Here is an 11730-nt window from a genome sequence, read left to right as displayed (position 1 = left end):
TATAAACACACACCAAAATCTGTTTGGACATGCTGAAATTACAGGAGCAGAGGATTAAAAGGATCCAAGACGCTTTATTTAGTTTCAACTTCTGCAGCTCCGCCTGAGTGTCAGTTTGCAGCCACATGCCTGACACAAGACTGGTCCTTTTTGCTGTTTTTATTCTTCAGGTGGGTTGCAATGGGTTTGGAATTTTTATTCTGAAGGAAATGGATTGGTGAAGAGGTGCCAAACTGGGATCCTGGGGTGTTGCCAGCTGTGTACCCCTCATCCAACCATCCCCACGTGGCTCTGCCCTGCAGGAAGGGCAGGGTCTTGTGTTCTCCTACCAACAGAAGAGTTGTAGGAGAAATCCAGGTGTTGGGGGCCTTTCCTGTGCGGCTTGAGATCCCACAGTGACAGGCAGGAGATGGAGTGATAAGAGGATACACGATGGCAGATAAGAGGCCTCACTTTTCCAGGAGGAGCTTGCTGATATTTCTGGCACGAGACACTTTGCCAATTAAAGAATAAACCAGGGCAGATAAGGCTGGGGAGCGTTCCACGGACCTGCCACACAGGGAGAACATCTGGGACACCCCTGACTGTCCCAGCCACCCCAGTGCACTCAGTGCAGGAGGGTTGGCCCTGCTCTGGGAGCTACCTGTGCCAGCAGCAGCTGTCCCTGGTGTCACTCCAGCCTCGCCGAGTGCCCAGCCTGGCTCCCCAGCGTGTGTGAGCAGCTGCAGCGTGGCCCCAGCCTGTTTGTTATGCATGTTAGCGCCGTGGAAAGCGAGGGGTCGATACCACGTTTAATATGCTTCATGCATAGTGGAGTCGCTCTGGTCCATCAAGCCGCTAATACACATTCTTACAGGGCTGAGTATCATTTATTAAACCTGGAGGCCTGCCTGGCAAGGGGGGCCGGGGCTCTGCGAAGCAGCCAGGGGTGGTACGGGCGGTGCTCGGGAGGTGAGAGTTTGCAGAGGAGCCGCGCACACACACACACACGCACACTGAGTTATTTGTTGTGCCTCACGGATGGGAAATGGAATAAATCGTGCTCGGAGCGCTGCCCGGGCTGTGACACAGCCAGGGGACAGGCAGGGCTCCGGGGCTGGGCACAGCTGGCATTGCTCAGCATCACCCTGGGAACCCCTCTGCTCCCCCTCCCACTGCAGCCCCACGCACCCCTTCTTTTTTCCTCTTTTCCCTCCTTTTTCTCTTTCCCTCTTCTTTCCCTACCTCTTTTCCCTTCCCGCTCTTTCCCATCTTTTTTTCATCTCCTTTTCCTTCTCTTTCACCTTGCTTCTTTCCCTTCTATTTCTACTCTTATTTCCTTCTCTCTTTCCCCTCTCCTTTCCTTCTCTTGTTTTCCTCTCCTTTCCCCTCTCCCCACTCTCATTCTCATCTCCCCCCTTCCTCCCCATCTCTAATTTCCCTTTCTCACCACCTCTTTTTCCCCTTTTTTTAACTCCTCCCTTTTATTTTATCCTTTCCCCATCTCTAATTTCCCATTCTCACCACCTCTTTTTCCCCTTTTTTTCCTCCTCCCTTTTATTTTATCCTTTCCCCCCTCTCTCCCCACTCTATTTTCCTCCTTTCCCCCATCACTTTCACAATAAAAAAACCCAACACAACCCCCCCAAAAAAACAAACAAAACCCATCTTTTTTCCTCTCCTTTTCCTTCTCTTTTCCCTCGCTTCTTTCCCTTCTATTTCTGTTCTTATTTCCTTCTCTCTTTCCCCTCTCCTTTCCCCTCTCTCCACTCTCATCTCCCCCCTTCCTCCCCATCTCTAATTTCCCCTTCTCACCACCTCTTTTTCCCCTCTTTTTTTTTCCTCCTCCCTTTTATTTTTTCCTTCCCCCCTCTCTATTTTCCTTCTTTTCCCCATCACTTTAAGAATATTAAAAAAACCAACACAACCCCAAAAAAAAAAACCAAAAAAAACCAAAACCACCCAACACCGCCAACCACCAGCGCAGCGCTCTCCGCGGGCCGGCGGGGCGGGCGCGGGGCGGCGCTGCTCGGCTCGGCTCGGCTCGGCTCGGCTCGGCTCGGCTCGGCTCGGCTCGGCTCGGCTCGGCTCGGCTCGGCTCGGCTCGGCTCCCCCTGCGCGGGCCCCGGAGTTACATTGTTGGAGTTTGCCACAACTCCGCGGCCTCGGCTGCGCGGGGCCGCCGCTGCGGGGCCGCTGCGGGGCTGCAGCTTCCCCGCTGCCTCCTCCTCCTCCCTTCCTCCCTCCCTCCTCCTCCTCCTCCTCCTCCCCGTGGGTGTTTTTTTTTTCCTCCCCTCCTCCCCTCTCCCCCCGCGCTGATTTCCCTCCCCTCCGCCCGCCCTGCCTGTGTGTTTTCGCCGCCGCGCTCGCCGAGCCCCTTGGCATGAGTTAAGCACCAGCCATGGACACCAAACACTTCCTGCCGCTGGGTGAGTTCTGTTCCGAGAGATTCTCCCTTCCTACCGCGGGGGGTGGGGGGTGCTTCGGGACGATAAAATCAGCGCCTGTCCTGCCGCCTTCCCCCCTCCCCCGGCTCCGCTGCCCCTTCCAGCGGCGCGCACCGAGGGCCGCCGGGCGGGGGATGCGCTCGCCCCTTCCCCGGGGAGCGCCGCGGCCGGCCCGGCCCGGCCCCTGCCCCCGGCCCCTGCCGCACACTTGGGATTTTTCTTTTGGTTTGCTCTTGGTTTTTTGGTTTTTTGTTTTTTTGTTTTTTTTTCGTGGCGCAGCCCCGGGAACGGCGGGCCCTGGCCGGGGAGCCGAGCTGAGCCGAGCCGGGCCGGGCCGAGCCGGGCCGGGCCGGGCGGGCAGCGGCCCCAGCGGCGCTCGGAACGGGGCAGCGGCAGCGGGCAGAGCCCCCTCCCCGCCCGGGGCCGCCTCTGCTCGGGGCTCGGCAGCCTGTGCTTCCCCCTCTTGCCTTTCCTCTCGGTTTTTTTTTTTTTTCTTTAATTTTTGACTTTTTCTCCTTTTTTTTTATTTTTTCCCTTCTCCCCGCGGCATCCGGGGCGCGCAGCCGGACAGGGGGAGGCAGCGGCCGGCCCGCATCGCCGGCTCCCAGACCCGCCGCGCTTGGGACCCTCCTGCCTTTTTGTTCTTATTTTTTTCCCCCCTCTTCCCCACCCTCTCCTCCTTTTAGCTGCGTTTTAAAACCTATTTCCAACCGGAGTTTGCCATCGTTTCGGTGACTGAGTCAAGTCCTGGCTTGTAAGGGCGAATGCCTCCTGCCTCTCGCTTCCAGGAGGAGAAGTGATATTGCAGAGCTCGGTGCTCGGGGTGGGGGGAAGAAAAGTTTGAGCGAAGTGGCCTGGCGCCAATCCGGGCTCGGGGGAGCAGGGGCGAGTGCTGCCATCCCTGTCCCCGCTCAGCCCCGTGGCTCCCAGCCTGCCCATGGCCAGCCAGACCGTCCCTCCTGGGCTTTCAATCTGTGCTCAGCCTCTCCAGCCTGCCGCTGCTGTGTTTTGATTCTTTCTTCCTCTTGTTTTTTTTTTTTTTTCTCTTTATCGTGTTGTTGTTGTTTTTTTTTTTTTTGCTGTTTTGTTGACAAATTGCAATTTCAGTTATTCCTTTCAAAGAGCAGAATAAATACAAACAACCATCGCAAGGTTTTTCCCGCAAGCCCAGCCCGCTGAGAGGCTTTTCCAGGGCTGTGGTGGTCTGGGGGGGCTTTGGCAGGGACACCCTGGCCCTGTGGGCTGGCAGAGCTGTAGGTGGCATCTCCGTGCCCCCCAAAAATCCCATTTTCACAGTGCCCCTCGTTGTCTGGGCTGGGAGATGCTGCTGGGGCCAAAAGCATCTCACCTGCTGTGTGTTCCTGGTTCCAAATCAAAGCGGCTCCTTTTGGCTGGGTCCAGTGCAGCTTTTGGGGCTCATCCCAGCAGAAGGTGCCTCTCTTGCCCCACTGGAGTGGTTTAATCTTAATCTGTTTGGGGGGATTCACATTTCCTTGGATGCTCAGACAATCCAAATCTCTGCTGATCCAGGCAGGCCTCTGTGTACATGAACTGTGTTTTCTGTCGGTCCTGAACTCTCCTGTTATGCTGTAAATGCTAAAAAATACATTGTGTTATTAGTCAGGGTGGTTTGAGGGGGTAGGAGGGGGAGAGTCTGTGATTGCTGTGTTGGGGAAAGGTTTTCATGCTGGTGCGAGTGGAAAACGACTGATTTATGTGCTCATTTAGAAATGAGAAATTTAGAATTTAGAAAATACAGAAATTTTCACACTGGTGCAAGTGGAAAACAACTGATTTATCTGCGCATTTAGAAATGGGGCTGTGCCACACGATGTGCAGCACCCCCATGGAAAACAGGGCAGCCCCCCAGGACAGCCCTGCTGGGCGAGGTTAAAACTTCTCATCCTTGTCTCAGGAGCAAATCCATCTGTCTGTGGGAGCTGTTTGGGGTGTGTGGTCTGGGGTTGTCTGGAGAGACTCCCAAACTTCATGTGCTGGTTTTTGGTCACTGATTATTGGGAAAAATCCCTTTGGCTGCGGGGGTTGCTGCAGGTTTTGGAGGGGAGATCTTGGTCCTGCTCTGGGCAGCGCAGGCAGGTTGTGTCTAAAAGCTTGTGAGCAGTTTGTAGGATGGAGGGGAACGTGAGCTGAAACATCCAGCTCACAAATGTGAGCTCCCCAGTGAAACCAGAGCAGAGCTGGATCAGCCATGGGACCCCTTTAGAGGCAGCATGGTCCAAACCCCACCAGCTGCCAGCTCTGCAGGGTCCAGGGGTGTCTCACCAGCCCTATCTCATGTCATTTTTGGGAGCTGGTGCTGGAAAAACCCAGGGGAGAAAACCAGCCCAGCTTGTGGGGTTTGTTTCCCTGCACACCAGCACAGGCCTGAGCTGGGGAACAGCAGCAGCACCAAAATTCTACTCCATTGCTGTGTCCCCATCAAAATCCCAGCTCAGCCTGGCCCAGCAAGGCCAACCTGGTGGTTCCTGGCCAAGTCCTGCCCGTGGTTAAACTGAGATAACCCCGCTGATGTCATGGCTGGAAGTGTGGCCAGCACTGGGCACTTTTAATAGTAGTATCTCATTTTCCTGCTTCTCTGGAGAGCTGCTGGCAGATGCCAGCCAGAGGCTCCCCATATGAGAACAGCACGTCCCTGGGCATCTCCCAGGCTGGCTGCTGTCACCTGTCTGCCACCCCAGTGCCAGGACAACCTGCAGCCTGGCACGGGGGCTGTGGCACAGGTACCTCCACAGCCCTGGAGGGGCTTAGAACACCTCTGGGTCCAGCAGATGCTGCCTTAGAGCCATCTGGAATTACAATTCCTGCCTTTGCTAGGCTTAGCTTGTCCAGTTTTTGGTCCTCTGTGTTGTGCCAGGTCTCCAGGAGGAGGAGAAAATGTAGAAAATGTAAATTGTACATTTTCTACAAAAATGTAGAAATGTAAAAAATGTAGAAAAATGTAGAAAAATGTACAAAAATCCATGGTGGGGTGCATGGGCTGAGGTCAGGCTTTCACAGGGCACTGCTGTGCAGACCAAGGACTCGTTTCTTCAGGTGGCTGCTTGTTCTCTGCCTTTTACAACCCTCTCAGTGCTTTGTTTTCCCTTTGCCCATTCCCTGGGTGTCTCTGGGGAGGAAAATAGGGGCGGTGAGCTCGGGGAGCCCTCAAGGCTCAGCTTGGTGGGGGAAGAAACAGTTAATGGGTGTCTGAGTGCTTCCCTGCGGAGGTCACTGCAGCAGGTTGTGATGTCCGTGTGTCCCTCTCCGTGTGTCCCTCTCCTCGCCCTGCAGCCGTGCCAGGGCCAGCTGCAGCTGCTCAGGATGTGGGGTGAGGACTGTCCGTGCTGTGCTCAGGGCTGGAGCAGCAGCACTTCCGAGGAAAACAGCAAAACAACCCCCTGCATGTCCGGCTGGGACAGCCAGGCTGCTTGGTGAGCATCCCTCAGGCACCTTCATCCTGCATCCCCTGCGGGTGTGTGTGGCTGGGATGAAGCTCCTCAGTGGAAACTTCTGGATTGAGACCTCACCATGACGCTCTTGATACCCTCAGGAATCAACAGCTGGTGTGACAGTGTGCAGGGAGGAGAACTGAGGGGTGTGGGAAGCATCTGAGCATCCCAGTGAGGGAGGAGGAATCCTCTGCCCCACGCCTGGCTGGCTCCCTGAGGCTTGGTAGGAGCAGGAGGTGAAGTCTGGTTGTGTCCTGGTCTCTCTTGAAGGGCTCAGCCTCTCGTTGACACATGCAAAACAAGCTGGGAAGGAATTTTTGCCTTTTCCAGAATCTGGGTTGTGGCAGTGAAATAAATCCTCAGAGCGTCCCTGAGTTTATTCCACATCGTCCTGCTGGCTTGGAGGGAGAGTTTGTGTTTCTCAAATTTAGGGTATTTTATTTATTTAAAAGAGAGCGGGGGAGAAAGCCACAGAATTTGAGTTATTCATTGCAAATATTATTATTGGCATTTTGCTCCTGTTGAGGGGGAAAAAAAACCCCAACAAGGGGGAGAATCAAAACATTTCACTGGAAAATACACCCTGGCTTTGTCCCACCCACATCTTCAAGGCAAAAATAAATATTTATGAAGAAATGGGTTAAAAACCTTTTTGTTGAGCATTGTTTTCTGGGAGCATGGGTGTGTTGCCATATGCCAGAGCCCTGGCACTGGGCTGAATTTTGGATTTTTTAGGGTTTTTTACAGGATGGTTTAGGAGAGAAACAAGCAGAGGAGCTGTGGGTGCTGCAGGGCTTTGGGGTGTGCTTTGGTCCCGCCTTGTCTGTGGGCTCTGTGTTCCTCTGAGCATCCTGGTGCCTTTTCCTGGGGATTGTGTGTGCTCAGAGTATTCCCTGAGGCTCCCAGCTGCCTGAAATCCCCAAATCATTCCTGCTATAAATAACCCAGCAGTGAGACAGCAAGAGCTGGTGGCCCTTGGCAAGGGATTGGGCAGGGGTGTGGTGATGCTGTGGGGACACTGAGGGGTCCCAGCTGGGCTCCTGCACTGAGCCAAAGCCTGAATCCCTCAAAGCCCTGCTGGCCAAGTGCTGCAGGGACCTTCCTCGTGAGCTGGGCAGCCTAACTGGGCTCTAATTAATCCTTCTCTGGCTTTGATCTCCTATGGGGAGGGAAGGAACTGGGGCTCTCCTCGCTCTGCCCTGTGCTGTGGAGGGGTCTGGGCGTTTCACGGGGGTGCTGGGGGATGTGGAAGGATGTGGGCACTCAGGAGGGATGCCCAGAAGTGTGCGGGGATGCTCAGAAGTGTGCAGGGATGCTCAGAAGTGTGCAGGGATGCTCAGAAGTGTGCAGGGATGCTCAGAAGTGTCAGGGATGCTCAGAAGTGTGCAAGGATGCTCAGAATTGCGGAGGGATGCTCAGCACTTGAGGGATGCTCAGTCTGCACGGGATCCATCCCAGCACTTCCCTAATTGCTTCCTAAAAGGCCCAGGTGGGCTCTTGGAGTCAGCAGAGCTACAAAGCAATAGGGGAGGCAGCCTGGGTGGTTTTATTTTAATTGATTTTGTCAGGAGTTGCTGTATTTTATTACATTTAAAGACTAGAGCCTGGAATAACTTTGAACGTTTGACACGCACACAAAAAGCAGCTTTCTGACATTTTCCTCTTTGCTTGTCTTTTATTTTATTTCTCCCCTCTCCTCCTCCTCAAAGGGAAGCGTGTGCCTGGAGGGAGGACAGAGGAGGAGGAGGGAGGAGCAGTTGTGTCTCTCCAAAGGCTGCTCCAACATCAAGGCAGTGCGAAGCAGATGAAATAATATTGCAAATAAGGATTTAAAAAACCCTACAGAAGGATCCCCACACATGCCAGCCAGCTCAAACTGCCAGAAGATTTTCAGACAGAAGCAATTTAGCCTGGGAAAATGCTCTATTGTTGAGATGGAAACTGGCTGTGAGAACTTGCCTTTTCTGACAAGGTTTGGCTTAGAAAGAGCAAAGCAAAGTCAAGGAAACCAACCTGAGTTTTTATTTAGAGGGGAGGGAGCTTCTCAAAATGGAGGGTGTTTTCTGAGATAAACAGGGAACAATTCCCTTGTGAGAAAGGGAAGAAAGGGCTCAAATTAAGCCCAAATGCAGCTCCTCTCCTTTGAAATGTTGTTTAACGTGGAGTTAAAAAATAATCCTGTTCAAACAGAGCACTGGTGAACACGAAATGCTTGGGCTTTTTTTTTTCCCCTCCCCTCTCTCTTTCCCTTTTCTCTTACTGTGATCCACAATCAAAGTTCCAAGGTTGCACCTCGGGGCTGTAATTCTGGTCCCAGCTGTGCCCGTGCCAGCTCCTGCCTCTGCACATCAGCAGGGGATGGATCTTGCCTCCAAAACTCCTCATCTGCCCAAGATGGGGCAGATCCAGGGTGGGAAACTGAGGCACGGGGGGAGTGTCAGAGCTGGGAACGGGGCCCGGAGCGAGGGCGTGGGGTGGTGGTGAGAGCTGAGCCAGCCCTGCAGAGCTGATCCAGCTGGGGCGGCAGCTCCACCGAGCTCCCCTGGCCTGTGCAGGGTCCAAAACCTCCAAACCCACTCCCCCTCAAAGCTGCTGTTTGGCTCAGCAGCAAAGGAAAGCTCCCAGGTGGGGTTTGTGGGTGAGCCAGGTGCTCCCAAAGCACAGGGCATGGAAAAAACACCCTCAAGATTCAGGGAATTCAGCAGCAAGGTTTAATTCTGGCATCCCCTTCTGCTCCCTCCCACTGTGCTCATTGCTCCTTCTTCCAAACCCTGGGGGATTTGATTTTTTGGTCAAAAATTTGGCTTTTTAGGCCATGAGTGGAGGTTGGTGGTGTGTTTGGGTCTTGTCTGAGCCTTTCCCTGGATCCCATCAGCTGCAGGATCGCTGCAGAGCCAGGAGATAAAAGGGGCAATAGCAGTATTGGGGACCAATAAAATGGTAATGGCATTCCCAGCTGGTTGTTACTTTTCATGGGCTCCTCTTTTGTGGAGTTTTGGCTTTTCTTCGGCTTTACAGACTTGGGAAAAAAAAAAAATCCAGGGAGGGAGAGCTGAGGGAGCCTCCAGTGATTTACAGCCCCCTCAGCTCTTGGGGCAGATCCTTTGTGCTGCCAGGGGCGGGTTAGGGAGGGATGCCCCAATCTCCTTTCAGAAACATTTGATTATTGTTTTTCCATTTCTGGCTGACAAGTGAGTGCTGGAGGAGAGTTGTTTTCTTTGTTTTTGTGTTTTTTTTTCTTCCCTTTGCTGTGAACTCTGTGGGCTGTGTGAGAAAATTTTGTTGCGGGCAGCGCATCTCCTACGTGCCCGTTCCGGAGTGGCAGTGAGGCAATGGCAGTGGTGAGGCAAGAGAGGAAGGAGAAGGGCAGGAGAGGAGAATTTCCAGCCAAAATCCAGCTTGAGGCACGGAGATGGCAGGAGAGGGGGTGAAATTCCAGCCAAAATCCGCCCTGGGACATGGAGGTGGCAAGGTTGGGATGGGGGAGCTGAGTGAGGGATGGTGAATGGTGGCAGAGAAGAATTGGATCAGAGAGGCAGGAGCAGAGCCAGGGGCATCACAAGGAGCTGGGGGAGCTGTTTGGCTGCTCCTGGGGGTGGGAAGGATGGGTGAGAGGGGTTTGCCAGTGCTGCAGTTTCCCTGCCCTGTTCCCAAAGACCTGTGTGCAGGTGGGGGCTCTTGGAAAAGGGATATATGAGATATTCTGTACTGGTCATCCTTAGCAGACTAAACTGGCCTCCCCTTCTGCCCCCAACCCTTCTTTTTCTGCCCCATTTGTGGGAGATGAGTGATTTTATCAGACCTGGGGAGCTGTGGCTCTGCCTGGTGTGGAGGAGCTGTGGTCTCTGATGGTGTGGAGCAGGCACTGGGTCATGCTGGGGATGCTGGAGCACACTGTGCTGGGGAAATCCATGATCCCACAATGCATCCCATCAGTGTTGGGGCTGCTTTTGGAGACCCCTCACACCCCACAGCAGCCCTTGGGGGGGTGTTTAATGGTTGAGCAGGAAAAAGGGTTACCAAGGATGGTACCAAGTGATTCGAGTGAGTTGAAAGCCTCTGTCTGGAGCTCTGCACCTGCGTGACCAACCCTCCCCGCTGACCTGCACTTGTTCAAGTGTGACTTTCAATTGATCATAAAAATCCAGCGTGATTCACAGCGCTCCTGCCCTGCAGCCGGGCTCTGTCTCTCTCATTCTCAGTAGCGTGAGAGAGCAGATTGCCCTCCAGTTCATCCTGCTCAGCCTTAATGGGGAGCCTCTGCTCGCTGGGGCTGCTCCCCCCACACACCTCCTGGAATATATTAAACACAGTGGCTTAGCGTTTTAATTTCTATTTTTTTCCCCCTCAAATGTATGAAGAAAACTCCTCTCCAAAGCTCGGGGTGTGGGGAGAAGGGAGGGAGGTGCAGCTCTCCCCGCGTGCGTGCGTGTGGCTCACAGACAGTGAAATTGCACCCTAGAGTTATAAAGCAATTGTCTAGCTCAGCAGCAGAATGAGCATGAAATGGTGCAGAAAGCAACTAAATAAAATTGGGTAAGGCAGATGCATGAAAATAATGACATCTCTATCCTGTAGTCAGGCGCGCTCGCTCTTCCTCGCTGATAAACTTTTATAACAGACTTTGCATTTATTTTCCTGGGAAACTCTCCTGCCATGGTGATGTGTGTTGGTGTGGGGTGAGCCCCTGCACCCCCTCTCCTGTTTTTTGGGGCTGTACATCCCTGCCCCTCTCTCCCCCCCTCCCTGTCTTTCCTTGTTTTTGTTTTCAGAGCGGGATTTTTATGCTCAGTCAAACACCACAGTGATAACCTTTGAGACTGCATTTCCTTTTCGGTGGCCGTGCCAGGCTGGGGGAGCCCTGGGAGCTGGTGGCTCTCAGGGTGGCCTCTCATGTCCCATGCAAATGGAATGAAGAGATGCTTTTCGTGAGTTTTCTCCTTTTCCCTGTAAGGCTCAGGTTGTTGTGTGGGGTTTAGGACACCACAGCAGGGGTGGAGCACCAGGTTGGTGCGCTGCCTCTGTCATCCCTTCTCCCTGGTGATGCCAGGTGACGCCAGGGCCGCCTGCTCCCACACTTTATTTATCCAACTGAATGGATTAAAATGCTCCCAGTTTGAGCCTGGAGAATTGACTTCAGCTGGGATTCCTCCCCAGCCTTTCCCCTGGGCTCTGAGCTGCTGTCCCTGCTCCCACAGTGCCTTGGAGCTGTTGGCCTCAGCCTCCCCATCCACTCCCAGGAAGCTGATGCTTCCAACACAGCCCAATGTTTTGCTCATTTTGTGCCAGGATCCCCGTGGAGACTGGGAACAAGCAGCTCCTCTTCCCACCCAAGGGGCCCTTTAGGTGATATTAAGGCAGTGTCCCCGCTGTCCTCACGCCCTCCTGCCTGTGATGGCATCGCTGGGCACTGCTCCACGTGCTTGTGGTGCCAGGGATGCCCTTTGTGGACAGGGTGCTGCCTGCTGTGCAATGCCTGGATGCTTTGGAGGGCTCAGCGCTGAGCTGCTCACGGATTCCTTTCCTTGTCTGCAGGGAAAAGCCAGCCCTGGGCTGTGCTGGAGCCTGGGGCTCACCAGGCAGCTCCTCTGCAGCAGAATCTCCATCTCTGCCTGGGATGTGTCCCTGGGGTCCCAGATTAGCTGCTCCAGTGCCTGCCCATCACACGCAGCCCAGCGTGGATCCCATGGGTGGGCTGGAGCTGCGTGCTGGAGCACAGCGCCACAGGACACACACGGCATGTTCCCCTCCTCCTGCCAAAGCCCAGCCCCTCTGGAGTGAGGCAGAGCAGGAGGTTTCCCTGCAGGGATTATTCCCTGGATGCCAAAGCCCTGCCAGCTTTTTTCCTGGTGTGG

At 54.1% G+C, this 11730-nt stretch overlaps 1 protein-coding gene across 1 annotated transcript in view; it reads left to right on the top strand.

Annotated features, from left to right (window-relative positions):
* Positions 1-2028: 2028 nt before the first annotated feature.
* The window catches only part of RXRA (retinoid X receptor alpha), a 108432-nt gene continuing 98730 nt past the window's right edge, over positions 2029-11730 (top strand). Inside the window, exon 1 of the mRNA XM_030961227.1 lies at positions 2029-2408. Within this exon, the coding sequence (XP_030817087.1) occupies positions 2381-2408 (28 nt within the window). The 5' untranslated portion in view covers positions 2029-2380. The remainder of the gene's footprint in view (positions 2409-11730) is intronic.

Source organism: Camarhynchus parvulus, chromosome 17 (assembly GCF_901933205.1).
Source record: "Camarhynchus parvulus chromosome 17, STF_HiC, whole genome shotgun sequence".
NCBI lineage: Eukaryota > Metazoa > Chordata > Aves > Passeriformes > Thraupidae > Camarhynchus > Camarhynchus parvulus.
Note: the sequence above shows the minus strand (reverse complement) of the source record. Positions and strands in the feature narration are given on the sequence as shown.